General features: G+C 42.2%; 1 protein-coding gene across 1 annotated transcript in view; it reads left to right on the top strand.

Moving 5' to 3' along the window:
• Positions 1 to 12,123, top strand: part of Usp32 (ubiquitin specific peptidase 32) — a 137,988-nt gene extending 125,865 nt beyond the window's left edge. The window contains exons 29-33 of the mRNA XM_021212704.2: positions 3,493 to 3,684; positions 5,823 to 6,111; positions 8,006 to 8,430; positions 9,153 to 9,245; positions 10,012 to 12,123. Of these exons, the coding sequence (XP_021068363.1) occupies positions 3,493 to 3,684; positions 5,823 to 6,111; positions 8,006 to 8,430; positions 9,153 to 9,245; positions 10,012 to 10,185 (1,173 nt within the window). The 3' untranslated portion in view covers positions 10,186 to 12,123. The remainder of the gene's footprint in view (positions 1 to 3,492; positions 3,685 to 5,822; positions 6,112 to 8,005; positions 8,431 to 9,152; positions 9,246 to 10,011) is intronic.
• Positions 12,124 to 19,795: the final 7,672 nt, after the last annotated feature.

Here is a 19,795-nt window from a genome sequence, read left to right as displayed (position 1 = left end):
AATATTCTTTCTTTGTTAGTGCATTTGGTGTTTTCATTATTATGTAACGGGAAGAATTTCTTTTCTGGTCCAGTCTATTTGGAGTTCTGTAGGCTTCTTATATATTCATGGGCATCTCTTTCTTTAGGGTAGGAAAGTTTTCTTCTATAATTTTGTTGAAGATATTTACTGGCCCATTAAGTTGGGAATCTTCACTCTCTCCTATACCTATTATCTTTAGGTTTGGTCTTCTCATTATGTCCTGGATTTCCTGGATGTTTTGGGTTAGGAGCTTTTTGCCTTTTGCATTGTCTTTGACTGTTGTGTCAATGTTTTCTATGGTGTCCTCTGTCCCTGAGATTCTCTCTTCTATCTCTTGTATTCTGCTGGCAGTGCTTGCATCTATGACTCCTGATCTCTTTCCTAGGATTTTTGTCTCCAGGGTTGTCTCCCTTTGTGATTTCTTTATTGTTTCTATTTCCATTTTTAGATCTTGGATGGTTTTGTTCATTTCCTTCGCCTGCTTGATTGTTTTCCTATACTTCTTTAAGGGATTTTTGTGGTTCCTCTTTAAGAGCTTCTAGCTGTTTACCTGTGTTCTCCTGTATTTCTTTTAAGGGAGTTATTAAAGTCCTCTATCACCATCATGAGAAGTGAGTTTAGATCCAAATCTTGCTTTTCCAGTGTGATGGTATCCAGGACTTGCTATGGTGGGAGAACTGGGTTCTGGTGGTTTCTGTTGCTTATATTCTTATGCTTGCCTCCCACCATCTGGTTATCTCTAGTGCTACCTGCCCTCGCTATATCTGACTGGAGCCTGTCCTTCCTGTGATCCTGGTTGTGTCAGAGCTCCTGGGAGTCAAGCTGCCTCTGGGACCCTGAGATCCTGATGTGACCAAGCTCCTGGGATCCTGGGCATGTTAGAGCACCTGCGGGTAGAGCTTCCTTTGGGTGTTGAGGGACTGGCTGCAGAGTTTGTGCCCACAGTCTTTGGAAACTATCCATTGTACATCACACATAGTCTCATACAGGCTTGCCAGGTAGTTTGTAGTCCAACTAACCTAACAGTGGGCAGCTGTGGATGGGAAAATCTAGTAGTTGCTCAGTCCCACGAGGCTAGTTATTTCAGCTGGTATTCTGTAAAAGTAAGTACCAACAGATGTACTGACAAGTAAGTGCAAGCAGTTGAAAAAGAGTTGAGGGTTTTGTTTGTTTGTTTTTTATGTACATTGGTGTTTTACTTGCATGTATGTCGTGTGAGGGTGTCAGAGTCCCTTGAACTGGAGTTACAGACAGGTATAAGCTGCTGGGTGCTGGGAACTGAAACCAGGTCCTCTGGAAGAACAGGCAATGATCTTAATCTCTATGCCATCTCTCTAGCCCCTTCTGGATCTTTTTTTTTTTTTTTTTTTAAATTTCATCCATATCTGGCTTCACTATTCTGTATTATTTCTCCTAACTGTCACATATGCAGTATTCTAATACTTCTTTCTGCCTAAAATGTGCTTGCTTTTACTACTCTTTTCTTTTTATTTATTTATTTATTTTTATGTGTATGAGTACACTGCAGCTATACAGATGGTTGAACATTCACATGGTTGTTGGGAATTGAATTTAGGACTTTGTTCGCTCCGGTTGACCCTACTCACTCTGGCCCAAAGATTTATTTATTATTATATATAAGTACATTGTAGCTGACTTCAGATGTACCAGAAGAGGGCATTGGATCTCATTACAGGTGTTTGTGAGCCACCATGTGGTTGCTGGGATTTGAACTCAGGACCTTTGGAAGAGCAGTCGGTGCTCTTACTGGCTGAGCCATCTCACCAGTCCCCTACTACTATTTTCTTGAAGGCTAGTTCACATTTAAACTGTCCTAAGGATTTCAAAATTGTGAAGTAAGCAGGCATTTTAACTGTCACTTTTGTTGTTGTTGTTTTGTTTTGGGTTTGTTTTCTCATTTTAAGGATTTAGAACAATTTTTTTAGAGAAACTATGGTCAGAGACTGGAGAGGTAGCTCATGTGATAGAGTGCTTCTCTAGAGTTCATAAAACCCTGGATTCACTTCCCACCACAGCATAAAATCATGTGTGGTGGCCCACGCCTGTTTCCCAGGGTTATACAGCATGCCCACTCACCTACTCACCCCAGGAAAAGAACCCACACAGACAAAATTAACAATTACACCAAGTCCAACATGGAGAACCACTGGATTTTTATTGAGGTTACTAACAGAAGTATGGGTGAGAAAAACAGGTACTGAATTATACAGCTCTATTAGGGCTAGAAAGTAGTTAGGAGCCCTACTCTTCCAGAGGAGTCTGGTTCAATTCCCAGTACCCACCTGGTGGCTCTACAGGATCTGCTCTCTTCTGATTTCTGCCTAACCTACAGGTAGCTGGGCAGGTCCAAAAAAATCTCTTAGCATTTTGGCTGGTCAATCTTCTCAGGCAATTGTTTGTGGGTTGTATACAGCTAGGGCGGGGGCACTTTGAAGATCTTGGCAGGTTTCAGCTTTATGTGACGTTTGTTTAACAACCTGAATCTCATAAGCCTTCTGTGCCCACCTCTTGGAGGGAATATGTGTGAGGATCTTTTATATTATGTACATGTGCTATGCTTGCAGAGGCCAGAAGAGGGCAACGGATCCCTTGGATTTAGAATTACAGCTAGTTATACATCATGTGGGTACTGGAAATTAAACCCAGTTCCTCAGAAAAAGCAGCCAGTTTCTTTCTTTCTCTCTCTCTCTCTCTCTCTCTCTCTCTCTCTCTCTCTCTCTCTCTCTCTCTCTCAAGATTTATTTATTTATTTCATGTCTATGAGTACATTGTATCTGTACAGATGGTTGTGAGCCTTCATGTGGTTGTTGGGAATTGAATTTTAGGACCTCTCTTTGCTCTGGTCAACCCCGCTTGCTTAGTCCCTACTTGCTCCAGCCCAAAGATTTATTTATTATTATGCATAAGTATATATAAATACACTGTAACTGTCTTCAGATGCACCAGAAGAGGGCATCATATCTCATTACGGGTGGTTGTGAGCCACCATATAGTTGCTGGGATTTGAACTCAGGACCTTTGGAAGAGCAGTCAGTGCTTTTACCCTCTGAGTCATCTCCCCAGCCCACAGCCAGTGCTCTTAATGGCTGAATCATCTCTAGTTTCACCGGGAGAATGTTTCAGTTCTGGGGAAATTGCTACACAATCAAACATGAGGATCAGAAAAAGTTATCTTGTGAATTCTGGACCAACCTAAACTACATGAGACCCTGTCTCAAAAGAAAAAATCTAGTTGTATAAATAATTATTTAATCCAGGTATTATTGATAGGGTGTGTGTGTGTGTGTGTGTGTGTGTGTCTTGCATTGCTCAAAGACTAGTTTGGATTGTACTTCACTACCACATGTAGACCATATATGAGTTTGTGACTAAGAAGATGTTGTATGGCTAGGTGTTCATTTTAAATGCTCTCAGCACAACTCTGGTGTATCCTGTTTCCCCCTCTAATAGGTTGTAGAGGAGCATGAAAGTGTGGAGCAGAGTCGGCGAGCACAAGCTGAGCCCATCAACCTGGACAGCTGTCTCCGAGCCTTCACCAGTGAGGAGGAACTGGGGGAAAATGAGATGTACTACTGCTCCAAATGTAAAACTCACTGTTTGGCAACCAAGAAGCTGGACCTCTGGAGGCTTCCTCCAATTCTGGTATGTTAATAGACCTATGTCTATGAGAAGAATCTAGTGTGAGTTAGAGGAGTCATTAGCAGAATTTCAGGGCTACTTTTGAGGATAAGGTATTTCCTATAGCCGTGTTTAGAAACTTTTTCTACCTGGGTATGGTGGCACATGCCTTTAATCCCAGAATGTGAGAGGCTGAGACAGGAGGATCACCAAAAACTTCAGGCAAGCCTAGGCTACATAGTGAGTTCCAAGCTAACCGTCTTAGTCAGGGTTTCTATTCCTGCACAAACATCATGACCAAGAAGCAGTTGGGGAGGAAAGGGTTTATTCAGCTTACACTTCCATACTACTGTTCATCACCAAGGAAGTCAGGACCGGAACTCAAGCAGCTCAGAAAGCAGGAGCTGATGCACAGGCCATGGAGGGATGTTCTTTACTGGCTTGCTTCCCCTGGCTTGCTCAGCCTGCTCTCTTATAGAACCCAAGACTACCAGCCCAGAGATGGCACCACCCACAAGGGGACCTCCCCCCTTGATCACTAATTGAGAAAATGCCTTACAGCTGGTTCTTGTGGAGGCATTTCCCCAACTGAAGTTCCTTTCTCTGTGATAACTCCAACTGTGTCATGTTGACACAAAACTAGCCAGTACACTAACCTAGACAAAGTAAGGCCCTGATTCCAAAAAGAAAGAGAGTGAGGTTAGGAGGTTATAAAAGTTGCCTGAAGGGGCTGGAGAGATGGCTCAGCAGTTAAGAGCACTGACTGCTCTTCCAGAGGTCCTGAGTTCAATTCTCAGCAACCACATGGTGGTTCACAACCATCTGTAATAGGATCTGATGTACTTTAAAAAAAAAAAAGTTGCCTGAAGTAATTGCCTTCTCGAAGGCTTGCTTGTCTGCTAACCTGGGCCTAGTCCTGGAAGCTTCCAGCCTTTGTACAATCTAATCTAGGCCTAGAGTGTCTTCAGCCTCTGAGACTCACTGCTGAATAAGCTTACCCCTTCCTAGTTCTTTCCGACCTCTGGCTGGCTGACTGGTTCACCTCAGCTTTTATGGCTCATTCTCATTCTCTGGCTCATATCTCTCTTCAACCTGTCTCTGTACAGTGGTCCTGGTAAAACTGCCTTCTACTCCCCTCGCTGCACTACTCACTCTTAAGTAGCTCCCCTTTTCTCTCTCTCTGAGAGTTGAGCATATCCTATTCTGTTAATCTTTTTTTGATTCATCATATTTTCTGCCACTCAATTAGACATCTCTTTCAAATATGTGTGCTTCTTTCTCCAAACTAACTTTACTTTCACTATTTTCAATTAAGGGTGTGTCTGTATTCCAAACAGGTGGATTAAAGATGTGTCATTACAACTTGATTACACAGACCTAAAAGGTCTTTTGATTTGATCCTTTGCCAGAGTAGCCATGTTGCTGGATTAAAATTCCTCTACAGATAGAATCTTACTATGTAGTGCTGGCTGGCCTTAAAGTTGCTGTATATAGATCAGGCTGGCCTCAAACTAAGAGATCCACTGCTTCTGCCTCCCTAGTTCTGGGATTAAAGGTATGCACTGCCACAACCTGTTCCAGTATTAGGAAGTCTTCTATTTATTTTTATTTTATATGTGTGGGTGTTTTTCCTGCATGTCCATGCACCAAATACATCATGTGCATGCACTGCCCCCAGAGGCCAGAAGAGGGCATTGGATACTCTGAAAATGGGTTTATAGAGGGTTGTTAACTACCACGTGGGCACTGGGAACCAAACCTGGTTCTTCCTCAATCTCTGAGCCATTTCTCCAGCCCCAGTACTCCTAGTATTCTGTGAACATAATAGCTTCTCAAGAATGAATATACAAGAAATTGATGACATTCATTTGGCTAGCTCCAGAAATGAAAACTGAAAGAAAGACACAGGCATGGGCAGACCTGGGAACCCAGTAGATGAGGAAGTGGGAATTTTTTAAATATAAGGTATGATTAATATGCAGCTAAATTTGATATTTGAATGTCAGGCTTGATGTCTTTGCCAATTGCATATATACATATAACAATGACATAATTCAAGGAATAATATCATTTATTTAAAACATATATTTGAGATTGTTAACAATGCACAAATGTTACATGTTCTTCTGAACCCTTGAATGTTCCTACCTTTTCTTCTTCAGATTATTCACCTTAAACGATTTCAGTTTGTAAATGGACGGTGGATAAAATCACAGAAAATTGTTAAATTTCCTCGTGAAAGTTTTGACCCTAGTGCTTTTTTAGTACCAAGAGACCCTACTCTTTGCCAGCATAAACCACTCACACCCCAGGGGGATGACTTCTCTGAGCTAAGGATCCCAGCAGGAGATGTGAAGAAGGTGGCTATCCAGAGCTCAGCAGGGGAGGAGGATGTGCTCCTGAGCAAGAGCCCATCTTCACTCAGTGCAGATGTCACCAGTAGCCCAAAAGGTAAGGGGAAGGGCTTCCATCTGTATTTCAGCATTGTTACTTTGAGCACAAGATAACAGCCTCCTTAAATCTAGATTCTCTTTGTCATTTATAAAATGTAGAAAATACCAAGTTACAGCGAGAGGATTTGAAATACCAGGAGTTGTGGTGCTATAAATCACAAGCCAGAGAGACTGGTGCTGGTCCACAGCCAGTTTCTTTTCCCATTTTTTTGCTTTAAGTTCAGGACCCCAGCCTACAAAATGATAAAACCCATATTCATGTGGATCTTCGTTCTTAATTAAACCTTCCTGGAAACACTCTGAAGCACACTCAAGAAGTGTGTCTCCTAGGTGATTCTAAACCTACTCAGATCCAAGATGACAATGATTAACCATCACAAATACCAAAAAATGTGGATATTCAAGTACTTTATATAAAGTATTGTGTTTTTTACATATAGCCTGCTCATATAGCCTCTGCACACTTTAAATCATCTATATTTCTTTTATAATACTCAATATTCAATAGATGGGATATAATACACACCTATAATCCCAACTCTTGAAAAACTAAGACAGGGAAATTTTAAGGTTTTGTTGTTGTTGTTGTTGTTGTTGTTGGTTTGTTTGTTTTAAAGATTTATTTATTTTATGTATATGAGTACATTGTCAATGTCTTCAGGCACACCAGAAGAGGGCATCAGACCCCATTACAAATGGTTGTGAGCCACCATGTGGTTGCTGGGAATTGAACTCAGGACCTCTGAAAGAGCAACCAGTGCTCTTATCCACTGAGCCATCACTGAGCTCACTGTGTAGCCCAGGCCATCCTTGAACCCAGAGTCCGTCTGCTTTAGTTTCCTGAGTATCACGATCACAGGTGTATGCCACCACACCCAATCTAAGAATGCATTTATAAAATTCATTGTTTTGAGCTGAGTGTGACATGAATCTGATTAGCTGTTCTTATTAGGGTTCTCTAGAGGGATTAAAATGACTCACAGGCTGTGGTCCAGCTACCCCAACAATGACTGTCTACCAGTGGAAGGTCCAAGAATTAGTAGTTGTTCAGTCCATGAGACAAGATGTATCAGCTGGTCTTCAGTAAACCCCAGAACCCCAAAGGAGTAGGCATGAATGCCAGTGAAGAAATGGACATGCCTTCATGAGCAAGAGCAAACAAGCAAAGAATGAAAGCTCTCTTCTCCCATGTCCATTAGATTAAGTCGTCAGCAGAAGGTGTAGCCCAGATTAAAAGTGCATTTTGTCACCCCAAAAGATGTGGATTTTGAGGCACTGGTGTCACACACCTTTAATTTTGCCACTTTGGAGGGAGAGGCAGATGGATCTCAGAGTTCTAGACTATCCTGGTTTACAGAGCATGCTCTAGAACAGCCAGGACTATACAGAGTCTTAAAATTTATATATACAGGCTAAAATAAATATAGGCTAAACCCTATCTCAAAAAAGAAAAACAAAACTAAAAATCTGGATTAAAGATTTATCTTCCAACCTCAAAAGATCTAAATTAAATCAGTTTTAAAGGTGGTACATGTCTTTAGTCCCTGCTCTCTGAAGGCAGAGGCAGGCAGATCTCAAGTTTTAGACCAGCCTGGTCTACAGAGTGAGTTCCAGGACAGCCAGGGCTACACAGAGAAACCCTGTCTTGTGGGGAATAATAATAATAATATTAATTTTAAAAACCCTTCAGTTTCCACTTCAGTTTTAGTAAATTTCAGATGTAATCATGTTTACAGGCAAGAATAACCATCACAAGCTCTGTAATAAGGAGTAAGAGCAGGCAGCCAGCATTCTTATCTTTGTATGTACATTACGGAAGCTTCAGAGTTAGCATTTAGCATCAAACTTAACTGTGGCATTTGGACTTACAACTCTCCCTCTCTCTTTCACAGGTTCACCTTCTTCATCAAGAAAAAGTGGAGCCAGCTGTCCCTCCAGCAAAACTAGCAGCCCTAACAGCAGCCCACGGACCTTGGGGAGGAACAAAGGGAGGCTCCGGCTGCCTCAAATTGGCAGCAAAAATAAATTGTCCAATAGTAAGGAGAACTTGGATGCCAGCAAAGAGAATGGGGCTGGGCAGAGCTGCGAACTGGCTGACACCTTGAACCGAGGACATGTGTTGGGAGGCAGCCAGCCTGAGCTGGTCACTCCTCTGGATCATGAGATCACTTTGGCTAATGGATTTCTTTATGAGCATGAGGCATGTGGCAATGGCTATAGCAATGGTCAGCTTGGAAACCATAGTGAAGAAGACAGCACTGATGACCAAAGAGAAGATGCACACAGCAAACCTATTTATAATCTATATGCAATTTCGGTAAGTGATGTATTACACAGGTTTCAACAAATATTTCTCAAGCTGGGCATGATGACACATGCTTTTAATCCCAGCACTTGAGAAGCAGAGACAATCAGATCTCTAAATTCAAGGACAACCAAGAATATACTGAGAAACTCTGTCTTGAAAAACAAAAAACAAGGGCTGGAGAGATGGCTCAGCAATTAAAAACACTAGCTGCTCTTCCAGAGGTCCTGAGTTCAATTCCCAGCAACCACATGGTGGCTCACAACCATCTGCAGTGGGATCTGATACCCTCTTCCGGTGTATCTAAAGACATCAATGTACTCACATAAAAATACATAAATAAATCTTAAAAAAGGAAGAAAAGAAACCAAGATGGCCATGTAATTAGTATAATTTGGTTCAGAGAGTCAAACAATCATATATTGTGTTACTAAGGAATGTTTTTCTTTCTAAATAACTATTATAGGGCCAAACCTGGTGACACATGCCTCTAACCTTACCACTTAAAAATCTCAAGTTTAGGCCAACCCAGACTATATAGCAAGATACTGTCTTTAAAAAAAAAAAAAAAATCTCACACAGATATTTGAAATAGGATTTATTTTTTGAAAAATTAGGTGATTGTAAACATTTTTCCTTACTACCTGGGTGGTCATCTTGCTTCGATCTTAGCACTGTGCCTTGGCTGAAGTACTGTTAATTACTAACACACCACCACTCTCTTCTTTCTTTAGTGCCATTCAGGAATTCTGGGTGGGGGCCATTACGTCACTTATGCCAAAAACCCAAACTGCAAGTGGTACTGTTACAATGACAGCAGCTGTAAGGTAAATATTCTAAATCTTTAAATGAAAGTTAGAAACAGAATGCCAACAATTTGGGGAACATAGTTGAAATAATAGCCCTTCTACTGAGCAGGAAATAGTGTCTGTATGAAGGAGGTCTCTACATAGATGTTGTTCAGTGTTAAGGAACCAGAGATGATGGCAAAACTAGGGATGAACAGAAAATATGAATAATGAACAAAAAGGTGCTATATAATGAGAAATTGAATCTTTTAGGTTTGAGTTGGTCATGTCCTGTCATCTGGCTGTGTGTCTCCCCTAGCTGACCATAAAACCCAGGGCAGCACATGTTAGGAAAGCACTTATACTAAAGAACTCTGCAGTACTGATTTTTTTTTTTCAACCATTAGAATTTGATGAGGTTTGTTGGATATGGTGGCTACCCCTTTGATGGAAGTGGAGGCAGGAGGATCAGGAGTTCAATCAAGGTCATGTTCCTCTACCTAAATGAATTTAAGGCCACTCTGGGTTACATGAGACAGTGTCTCCCTCCCCCCCCCAAAAAAAAAATATATATATAATAATTTGATGAGGTTTAGAGCATTCCTTAGGCTTATGATTATTTTCCAAAAAAACCAAAAACAAACCAAAAAACCAAAGGTTGAAAGTAATGAGATACGTTTTTAGGTCAGGTGTAAGACAGTTGATTCAAGCAGTCAGTCAGTGTAGACTAACTTAGAGTTGGCCTTCCTGACAGCACTGAGAGCCCACACGGGCCTGTTGTTAAAGGCATTTCTTGTCCTTTCAGGAGCTTCACCCTGATGAGATAGACACCGACTCTGCCTACATTCTTTTCTATGAGCAGCAGGGGATAGACTGTGCACAGTTTCTGCCAAAGACAGACGGCAAGAAGATGGCGGACACGAGCAGCATGGACGAAGACTTCGAGTCTGACTACAAGAAGTACTGTGTGCTACAGTAAAGCTACACTCGGGCTGCAACTGGGCTGCTGGGAAGGGAGGTGACTACTTGTAGCTGGCATTTGGCAGAACCATCCCTGAGAAGCAGGCTAAGTGTAGTTATGTTATCCCGTGACCTGAAGCACAAAATAAAGTCCTAATTAAAATAGCAGTCAACTTTAAGAATAGTAATAATTTTGTTTTGAAGTCTCTTACAAGCTGTCTGGTAGGGAACTTTCAGGCAGATCCCACCATTAGCCTGTAAACAAGAGAGTTTGGCACCAATCACCTGGGACCAATTACGAATTTAATTGTACTTGTCCAAATAATGAACAAACTTGTAGTGAGTATAGAGTTTACCAAGAATCATAACAGGATACTAAGGATTTCCTTGGAATCAAAGTTAAAAACAACAACAGAAACTATAATACCGTAATGTTGTCTGGGGACGACATGACATGCTACCTCCTTTTTCCTGAAGTTTCATTCCGTTGTGTTGACAAATGGAGAAAGCAAGACCATGCAGGAGTGCAGACAGTTCTTAGGTATGGACACAAAGAGTTTTCCGTTTTTTGAACCATTTCCCCGATCTCTCTGTGTCTTTCTTGCTTTCTTTTTTGTTCTTGTTGGGTTTGTGTTTGAAACAGTGATTGGTGGCAGAGGCATATGACAGTCGGTCTGAACCGAAGAGTCTCTGAAGACTATGTGCCTTCTACCCAGACTCAGTTCTGAGACCCAGGAGAAAGGAAAGGCAGCCTTAGTGTCCAGCTCAGACGGCCCTCCTGCAGAGGTGCACTGCTGGGTGTGGCAGCTGCCACAGGGTTTGCACCATAGGCCCCAAGCTGATGTTGCACACAGTTTCTAGGAAGGTAGGCGGCTGCGAAGCCAGACTGTTTCCTGTTAGTGGTGGGATTGTTTTCCCCTTTGTTTCTCATTTTGCACTTTAAAAGAGAGAACACATGCAAACAATTGTGCTTGTACTTTAATGGCTCTAAGGGCTATAAATTAACTCCATTAGCTAGCGTGTAAAATTTAAAAACAAAAATACATCCAACATTAATAGTTCCTAAGAATTGTTTAAGAAACTCTGGGTTTAGAAAGCAAACTCTAGTTGTTTGCCGGTCTGTACCTTACCAACTTTTTTTTTTTTTTTTTTTTGCACTGGTCATCAGAAGTTTTTTTGCTCACTTTTTTTCTAACTATTCAAAACTGGAACAAAAAATGTTATTTATTTCTGGCATCATTTTTCCCTGTGTTGTGTTTTAATATATAGTTAAAAGAAATTTTCACCTATTTTTGGTCCATTAAAAAAAATTCATCAAGACCCTGGGGATTGACGCTGGCTTGTTTCAGATCCTCTTACCCCCTTCCTCATGGGTAGTCAATACCAGTGTAGTCAGTGTTCATGTTGTGGTGGCTGAGACCAATAACTGCCTAGTTCTTGGCACAATTGGAGCAGTTGTCTTAAAAAACTGCCTAGGTTGACCCCCTTCCCAGAAGAGTGAGTATGCTTGAAAGGAAGGAGTGGCCTAAAGGAGTAATGCATATGTCATAGAGTCAAGGTTTTCAGTGTATGAAATCATCCAGCCCTACCTGGACAAGTCCCATGAAAAAGTAGATTTTCAATAATTTCCTTTCAGATGTTTTAGTTGAGCAGGTAGCACAATCTACTAATGTTGTTTGATCTGTGTTTGTTATATTGGTTGTAATTAATTTTTTTAATTCAAGAACTAGCAGAAAATTTATTAAATTAACTATTAACTACATTCACCTTGTAAATTTCTGTATAAAACTTGTTGACAATGCACTGACTTTAGGAAGACATTAATGTACATAGAGTGTAAATAAGATAGTGTTGATGTACTGAAATATGAACTGTATAAAAAGTATTGGTCATTGTATATGGCGTGTACCTGTTTATCTGTAACTATTACCCAAACAAATTAAATACTGCAGATGTCCAATGTGGTTTTTCCTTGTACAAGTAAAAACAAAAAGTCTGTTTCTTCACCCTTTCTCTCTGTGATCCTGTTTTAATTCTTCTGTGTGCATAATATCAATCCCATTTACAAAGAGGATGGTTCACTTTAGAGAGGATAGAAACTGTTGAGGAACAGTTCCTTCTGGAGGAACCTGCAGTGACCAGGTGAATTTTACTTTAATTTGTCTCACATTCACAGGGTATAGTGCTGGTATAAACTGAAAGTTCATGAGAGAGATAGTTTTCATACAAATCAAGATAAAAGATGAAGAAACTTTCCATTTCTATAATATTTTGAAATGGTCCTAATTATGGGGACAAGGGGTTAGAGCACTAAGAAACTAGAAATGTCCCTGGTTGCTTTTTCTTTTTTTTTCTTTTTTTTCTTTTTTCTTTTTTCTTTTTTTTTTTTGTTTGTTTGTTTCTTGAGACAGGGTTTCTCTGTGTAGCTCTGACTGTCCTGGAACTCACTCTGTAGACCAGGCTGGCCTCGAACTCAGAAATCCGCCTGCCTCTACCTCCCAAGTGCTGGGATTAAAGGCGTGTGCCACCACTGCCTGGCCCTGGTTGCTTTTTCTTAGGATTTCTTTTAATGCTGGTCATGGTGGCATATGCTTTTAGTCCCAGCACTGGGGAAGCAGAGACAGGCAGATCTTTGTGAGTTCAAGGCCAGCTTGATCTACACAAGTAGATCACAAGTTCCAGGACAGCCATGTCTACACAGAGAAACTCTGTCTTGAAACCCTCCCAAATAATTACTTTTGTTTTGTTTATGTGTCTGAGATGTGTATGGTTGTCCAAGGGAGCCAGAAAAAGCTGTTGATTTCCCTGGAGTGAAGGTTAATGAGCCCCTGAGAGATGCTGGAAACCAAGCCCCAGTCCCTCTAAAAGAGCAGCACGTGCTTTAACCACTGAGTCAACATTCCAGCACCGATGTGTATATATGAGATGTGCCATGTTTGAGTGCAGGTACCTATGGAGTTGAGAAGAGGTCATGGGATGCCTGAATCTGGAGTTACAGTGGTTGTGAGCTACCTCGTATGGGTGCTGGGAACCAAAGGTGGGTCTTCTGTAAGAGCAACAAGTAGTAGCCATCTCTGAAGCACCACCGTTGTCTTTCTGAGAGCTCTCCAAAGATACCTTGGCATTTTTACTAACAATGACAAGCTAGAGCTGTCAGTTACCCTGTAGTAAGTTCCTACAATAATTTTATTTACCTTGAAAATGAGATATTTACCTCAAATATCTAATTAATACTCGTTTACAGGAAGTGAGCTACATAAATTTCATCTAAGTACTCAGTGAAAAAGCCTGTCCCTGGGAGGTTTGGTCGTTTTGCAGGGAGGTTTGAGGTTTTTTGTTGTTTTGTTTTTAAGCCTTAACTATATTGGCACTAAGAAAATTTAATGACTCTCAGCTCACATTCTTCAGAAATAAGCATATATATTTAAACATACAAGTGAACTGTTGAATCAGTAGCAACTGCACTTTAAAGAGCAAACAAGAATTAGATCCCAGCACTCGGGAGGCAGAGGCAGGCGCATTTCTGAGTTCGAGGCCAGCCTGGTCTACAGTGAGTTCCAGGACAGCCATGGCTACCCAGAGAAACCCTGTCTCGAAAAACAAAAACAAAACAAACAAAAAAACAAACAAACAAAAAAAAAAGAAGTAGATCCCAGAAAGCCCTAAAAATGAGCACAGCTTTCCAAGCACCAGTCTGCATTCCCAGCTTTAAAGGCCTTGAAGGAACCAGTGAGTGCAGAAAGCTCTGGTTCCTTCTGATCATCCTCATTTAGAGGGCCTCTGGCTCCAAGGAGTCTCTCCAGCACTTGGTGGCATTACTTAATGTTTTTGTTTTTTCTTCCTTGCAGAAGAAAAAAATTGAATTGGAGCAAGTAGTTGACTTGTCATGTTGTTTCTGGTTACTTTTTAAACATTATTACATAATTTATTATTGGGCCAGGATGTACACATGGGGAGATTATAGTTTGCAAGATTTGGTTTTTTCCTCTGACCCTGTGAGTCCAAGGGGGATTGAGCTTAGTTAAAGCTTGGTGGCAAGGGTCTTTACTAAACCACCTTGCCAGTCTCTACCCACTCCCCCTCTCACCCCTGCCCAGCTACTTTAAAGGCTGAGTATAGGAGCCCCCTGCAATGAGCCAGGATGTAGAACTTGAGAAACTGGAATCTCAGTGTTACCTGATAATGTACCAGTAGGTCCCTTAATGTTTATATCATAAAGTCAAAAATGCCATTCCTCTGTAGTCAGAGACCTGTCCAGGGCAAATCAATTAAAACCATCCTTAGGTCCATTTGCTGGAGGCAAATGGAGGATGTACAGGAGACAAATTCAGACCTGTAGAAATCAGGTCGGCAGATGAGGAGCAGGTCTGGCCATGGGTGAGGTGAGAAGCAGTAGAACCTAAAATTATTAGGGTGTGTGTGTGTGTGTGTGTGTGTGTGTGTGTGTGTGTGTGTGTGTATAACTCCATCTGATTGTTTTAGAAGAGTACAGGTTTTAAAAAATCAGAAATCCAGACAGTAATGTAAAATATTCCATTTAGAAATTAAAAGCAAGGAAACCAAGGGGCTGGAGAGATGGTTCAGCAGTTAAGAGCACTGACTGCTCTTCCAGAGGTCCTGAGTTCAATTCCCAGCAACCACATGGTGACTCACAACCATCTGTAATGCGATCCAATGTCCTCTCCTGGTGTGTCTGAAGACAGCTACAGTATACTCATATACATAAATAAGTAAATCTTAAAAAGGCGGGTGGGATAGCCAGTAATCCCAGCACAAGTTTGTGGCTAACCTATAGCAAGTTCTGTGATATCCTGGGCTATATAGGGAGAACCAAGTACTTGCCAGCACTTAGGAGCCCAAGGCAAGCAGATCTCTTGTGAGTTTAAGGCAAGTCTGGCCTATATAAGTAAGTGCCTGTCAGCTAGGAATACAAAGTGAGACCCTATCTCTAAAACTTCCTTATATACCATGGTGACTCATCCTCTAATCTAGTACTTGGAAAGTTGAAATAGGATCTTTTGAGCACTTGATTTCAAGGCCCTAATCTCAAAAGCAATTTATAGGTTTTTTTTTTTTTTGGTTTTTTTGAGACAGGGTTTCTCTGTATAGCTCTGACTGTCCTGGAACTCACTTGGTAGACCAGGCTGGCCTCGAACTCAGAAATCCGCCTGCCTCTGCCTCCCGAGTGCTGGGATTAAAGGCCTGCGCCACCAGGCCCGGCCAATTTATAGTTTTAACTTTGGGGTGGTGCTGAGACGGTATTTCTACATTGCCCTGGCTATCCTGGAACTTGCTGTGTAGACCAGACTGGCCTTGAGCTCAGAATCACTTTATTTCTGAAAGTTATTGAAAAGAATAAGTCATGTATATAGAGAGTAGAATGACAATATCCTTCACCCACTTAAGGGGACAACTCTGGTACCATATGATAGTTGCCAAGTTTATCACCAATTGAAAGGTACATGCTAAACAACAAACACATGTGGACCTATTTATAGAATGTGGTTCACTGGGTACAGTTGTCCCCAGTCAGGGCTTCATAGTTATGAGAGTCAGGAGCTTGTTAAAACCACTCATCCGAGTCCACATCCACCAGTGTCATCCCTTCTGTGTTTCTGGCCTCTTGACACACAGCCCTACAAGCCCATCTTCTCCTAGACATCCAGGGATCTGGACTTTTAATACACTCTCCAGAGGAGAATTTTTTTAAAGGTTTATTTATTTTATGTATATGAGTGTACTGTAGCTGTACAGATGGTTGTGAGCCTTTATATGGTTGTTGGGAATTGAATTTTTAGGACCTCTGCTCGCCTCTGTCAACCCTGCTCGCTCCAGCCCAAAGATTTATTTATTATAAATAAATACACTATAGCTGTCTTCAGACACACCAGAAGAGGACGTCAGATCTTATTACGGATAGTTGCTGGGATTTGAACTCAGGACCTTCAGAAGAACAGTCAGTGCTCTTACCAGCTGAGCTATCTTGCCAGCCCCTCCAGAGGAGAATCTTTTGCAACCAGTTTGTAATGGTCTGCAAGTTGGTCGTTTATGGAAACCACTGCCCCAAGAAACGAGTCATCTCTTCAGTCTACCTGGGGAAAGATGACAGAGATGCTTACAAGTACATAAGGAAGAAGAAGTGACAGTAATTAACCAAGACAAAATGACTGTAATGAAGTGCCATCCTTAGGAAGTACTGACTCGGAACATCAGACAGGCTGTTGACAGTGCTTCAGGGAAAGCCAAGTGGGAAAGAGAAGCAAGTATACCGTGAGGAAAGATCAGGGTTACATCTTTCAGAATTAGAGAGCACAGATAATCTATGAACAGGGTAGGCTGTTTGAGCTATGTTGAAGGCACTTGAGTGTAGATCTCCAAAAGGCAAGAGCTATGATCTGAACACCTTGAAGGGTCAGACTGGTTGAAATGAAGGCGATTCGCATTGCTGAGTATTTTAGCATGGCTAGGAAATCTTTCCTTATTTCATATGATTTGCTGGAATTTTCTTTCACATGTACACAGTGCTTTTTCTAGTTTCTGTTTCTCTCTCCCTCTTCCCTCCTCCCTCCTATGGAGATGGAACCTTGCACACTACACAAGCTCTTACCACTGAGCCACACCTCCAGCCTTAGAAAAGCCTCTTGGTGACAAGCTTTTCATCTTCCTGCGAGACCGAGAGGAACTCATCCCTGAACCCTTGCAGTACTCCAAGGAAGGCTTGAGTAAGTACAGGCAGATGGAAAATGAGATCAGGCAAGGGGAAGGAAAAGCTGGGAAGGGTGTAGGCATGCCAAGGAGAGGAGCCAGGTCATAACCAAGTGTGGTCCAGAAGGGTGCCTGGCCAGTGTGCCAGCCATTAAGTCTCCAAAGTAATGTCCCTTGCTGAATTGCTAAAGTACCATGTCCATTAAAATTGCAAATTAGGCAAGGAGAGACTTCATATTGGAGATGAGGAATGGAGTAGGATACACACTAGTCCTCAGAGGCTGCTGAAGCCCCAGGCTCAGTGCTGGATTGCTGTGAAAAGAAGAGGTGTAGAACTCCAGGCCGTGCTGTGCACCTTACGGACAGGTCACCTCCCTCTGCACTTGAGGTCCCCTTGGGAGTAATTACGATGTTGTACTAGATCATAGATCATTCATCTTTACTTTTGAAACAGCATCAGAACTGGATCCTTTCTTCCACATCATAACTGCTAAGACAAGCTCAGGTAGGGATTGCTCAGGTTGATGTCCACATGGAAAGTAGGTACTGCCTGAACATGAGCTCAAATGTCATGAAAGCACCTTTCACCCCCTTGGTGTGCAAGAAACCCATGGTGCAGGACTGCAGCAACCTTTGAGGTGCTAGCTCCCAGTGTTGGAGTGGCTTCCTGCAAGAGACTTATGAAGCTCTCAAACAAGGCCTGGGAAACAACCTTGGCTCAGTGGGCTTTGCAGAGGCCATTTTGTTTTTCCAGTTAGTTGTGGGTAAGAGAGGAAGAACAACCAGGGAGAAACCATGGCTGAGTGTGACAATGCAAAATCCTTAGCAACCAGCACAATGTTGTTGCTTAAGGCCAGATAAATCTCTTACTGTGGAGATACAGGTAGTGCCTGGAGCAGCCTGCTGCCTGGCAGCTGTCCTAGGGACAGGGCACCTGTAAATAACCAGCCCACGACCTGTGTCCTTTAACTGTGCCAGCTGGAGAAAGTCCCTGATGCCACTCCTTGTTTGCAGAGCTCTCTGCAGCTTGGAATTACAAATAAACATCATCTTTGGGCCTTGAAGGCAGTCCTGAGCCTAGAACTGGGAAGAAGTGTGCTACTTAGTTTTTTGTCAACTTGATACTAGCTAGAATCATCTGGGGGAAAGGATGACCCAGGTGAGAATGTACCTCCATCAGACTGGCTACACAGAGAAACACTGTCTTGGGAATAATAAAAAAAAAAAAAGCAAAACATGTGAGCCTTAGAAAGCAAACCAGTAAGCAGCAGCAGTCCTCCATGATCTATGCTTGAGTTCCTTCCCTGGCTTCTCTTGGTGAGAGATTGTAAAGTGTATGCTGAAATACACTCCGAGCCCTTTCTTCCCCCCCAGGTTGGCTTTAGTCAGCATTTTATCACAACAAAGAACCCAACTAAGATTGGAAGAAAAGTTGAAGCCACTTAAATCTCAAATGATGTTTTTGTTCTATTTTTGTTGTTACCGTTGTTTTGTTTTTAAATAAAATCATTTTTATCCCAGAGTAGATTCAAACTATCCATGTAGCCAAGGATTGCCTTGAACTCCTGGTTCTTCTGCTCCACCTGCAGAGTGCTGGGATTCCAAGCAGGCACTGTCATGTCTGGATTATGCAGTGCTGAGGTTCAGGGCTTCCCTGACCCCAGGGCTTCCCGCATGCTAGGCAAGCACTCTACCCACTAACTACACCCCCAGGCCCTATTTAGGAGATCTGTTTGTATATGCGATGTGTGTTCCACTGGTGACTGAACAACTCTCAGCATGCATAGCTCTGTGAGAGATGAACTTCATCCCTTTTTATGGATGAATTTGAAACGAGGTGAGGTTAAATCACCTGCCTGGGATGTTGGTGTCCCACTGGTAGAGTGTTTCTGAGCTGGATTGCAAACCAAGATTCGAGAAGGAGACAGAATGGAATCCAACCCAGTTGCTGCTTTGTACCCCATTCTTGGGGAAATGGGCGACCCACAATGAGTTTCTGTAGCTTCTTCTTTGACAAGATCACTAAGCCCTTGACTACTTCACAATGTAGTGATAACACAGTGACCATGAGCAACCTTTACAGTCCGTTGCACTTGTGCAAATGCAGCATTGCAGCATCAGGAGAGGAAGTGGGTATCCTAATAGCAAAGCCTCCCCCAGTTCCTGGAAGATGACAAGGCCTCAGATCTAGGAAGTCTGCAGTGGCTCCTGAGGGACACTCAACAGCTTAGGTTTGTCCCTTGCCTGTGGTGGCCCAGGGACCTCAGGAAGTAGATAGAAGAAGAAAGTGGGGAGTGGAGGGGGAGGTGGGACCAGGAAAAGAAAAGGACTCTGGCTAGGGTAAAAGTCACTTGTTCCCAGCTGCGTTCTGGAGCACCTGTGACAGAAGTCATCTAGGAAGGTTTATGGCAAGCAAGTGAGTTTCCTGGAGATGGCCCACCATTTGGCATGGCACTCTGGAAAGACACAGCTCCAGAGACTTTGTCCCAGGATTGCTTCTCACTGCTGATAAGCCTTTCCTGCCATTATCACATAGCCTGATTCCTGGGCATCAGTCCACCCTAATGGGCAAATCTCCTGCAGATCAACATGAAGATGAACTTTGATGAATTAATGATGTTTAGATGAATTAATGACTATAGAATTCCTAATTTGATTTAAATAATTTTAGGAAGAAAGTTTAAGGAGATAGTTTTAGTTACTTTGCTAAATCAAGAATAGAATGAGGCCAGGCTAGTGAGTCCCATGCCCGGCTTTGGGACAGATTTGTGATCAAGGAAAAACATTCATTCTAGGTCAGGTCCAAGGATGAGGCCACAGGTGTGCACTGTGGTAAAGCAAGACCATGTGTGTCTTAGTCGGGGTTTCTATTCCTGCACAAACATCATGACCAAGAAGCAAGTTGGGGAGGAAAGGGTTTATTC

The sequence above is a fragment of the Mus pahari genome, chromosome 14 (assembly GCF_900095145.1).
Source record: "Mus pahari chromosome 14, PAHARI_EIJ_v1.1, whole genome shotgun sequence".
NCBI lineage: Eukaryota > Metazoa > Chordata > Mammalia > Rodentia > Muridae > Mus > Mus pahari.
This window is presented reverse-complemented; position numbering and strand designations above follow the sequence as displayed.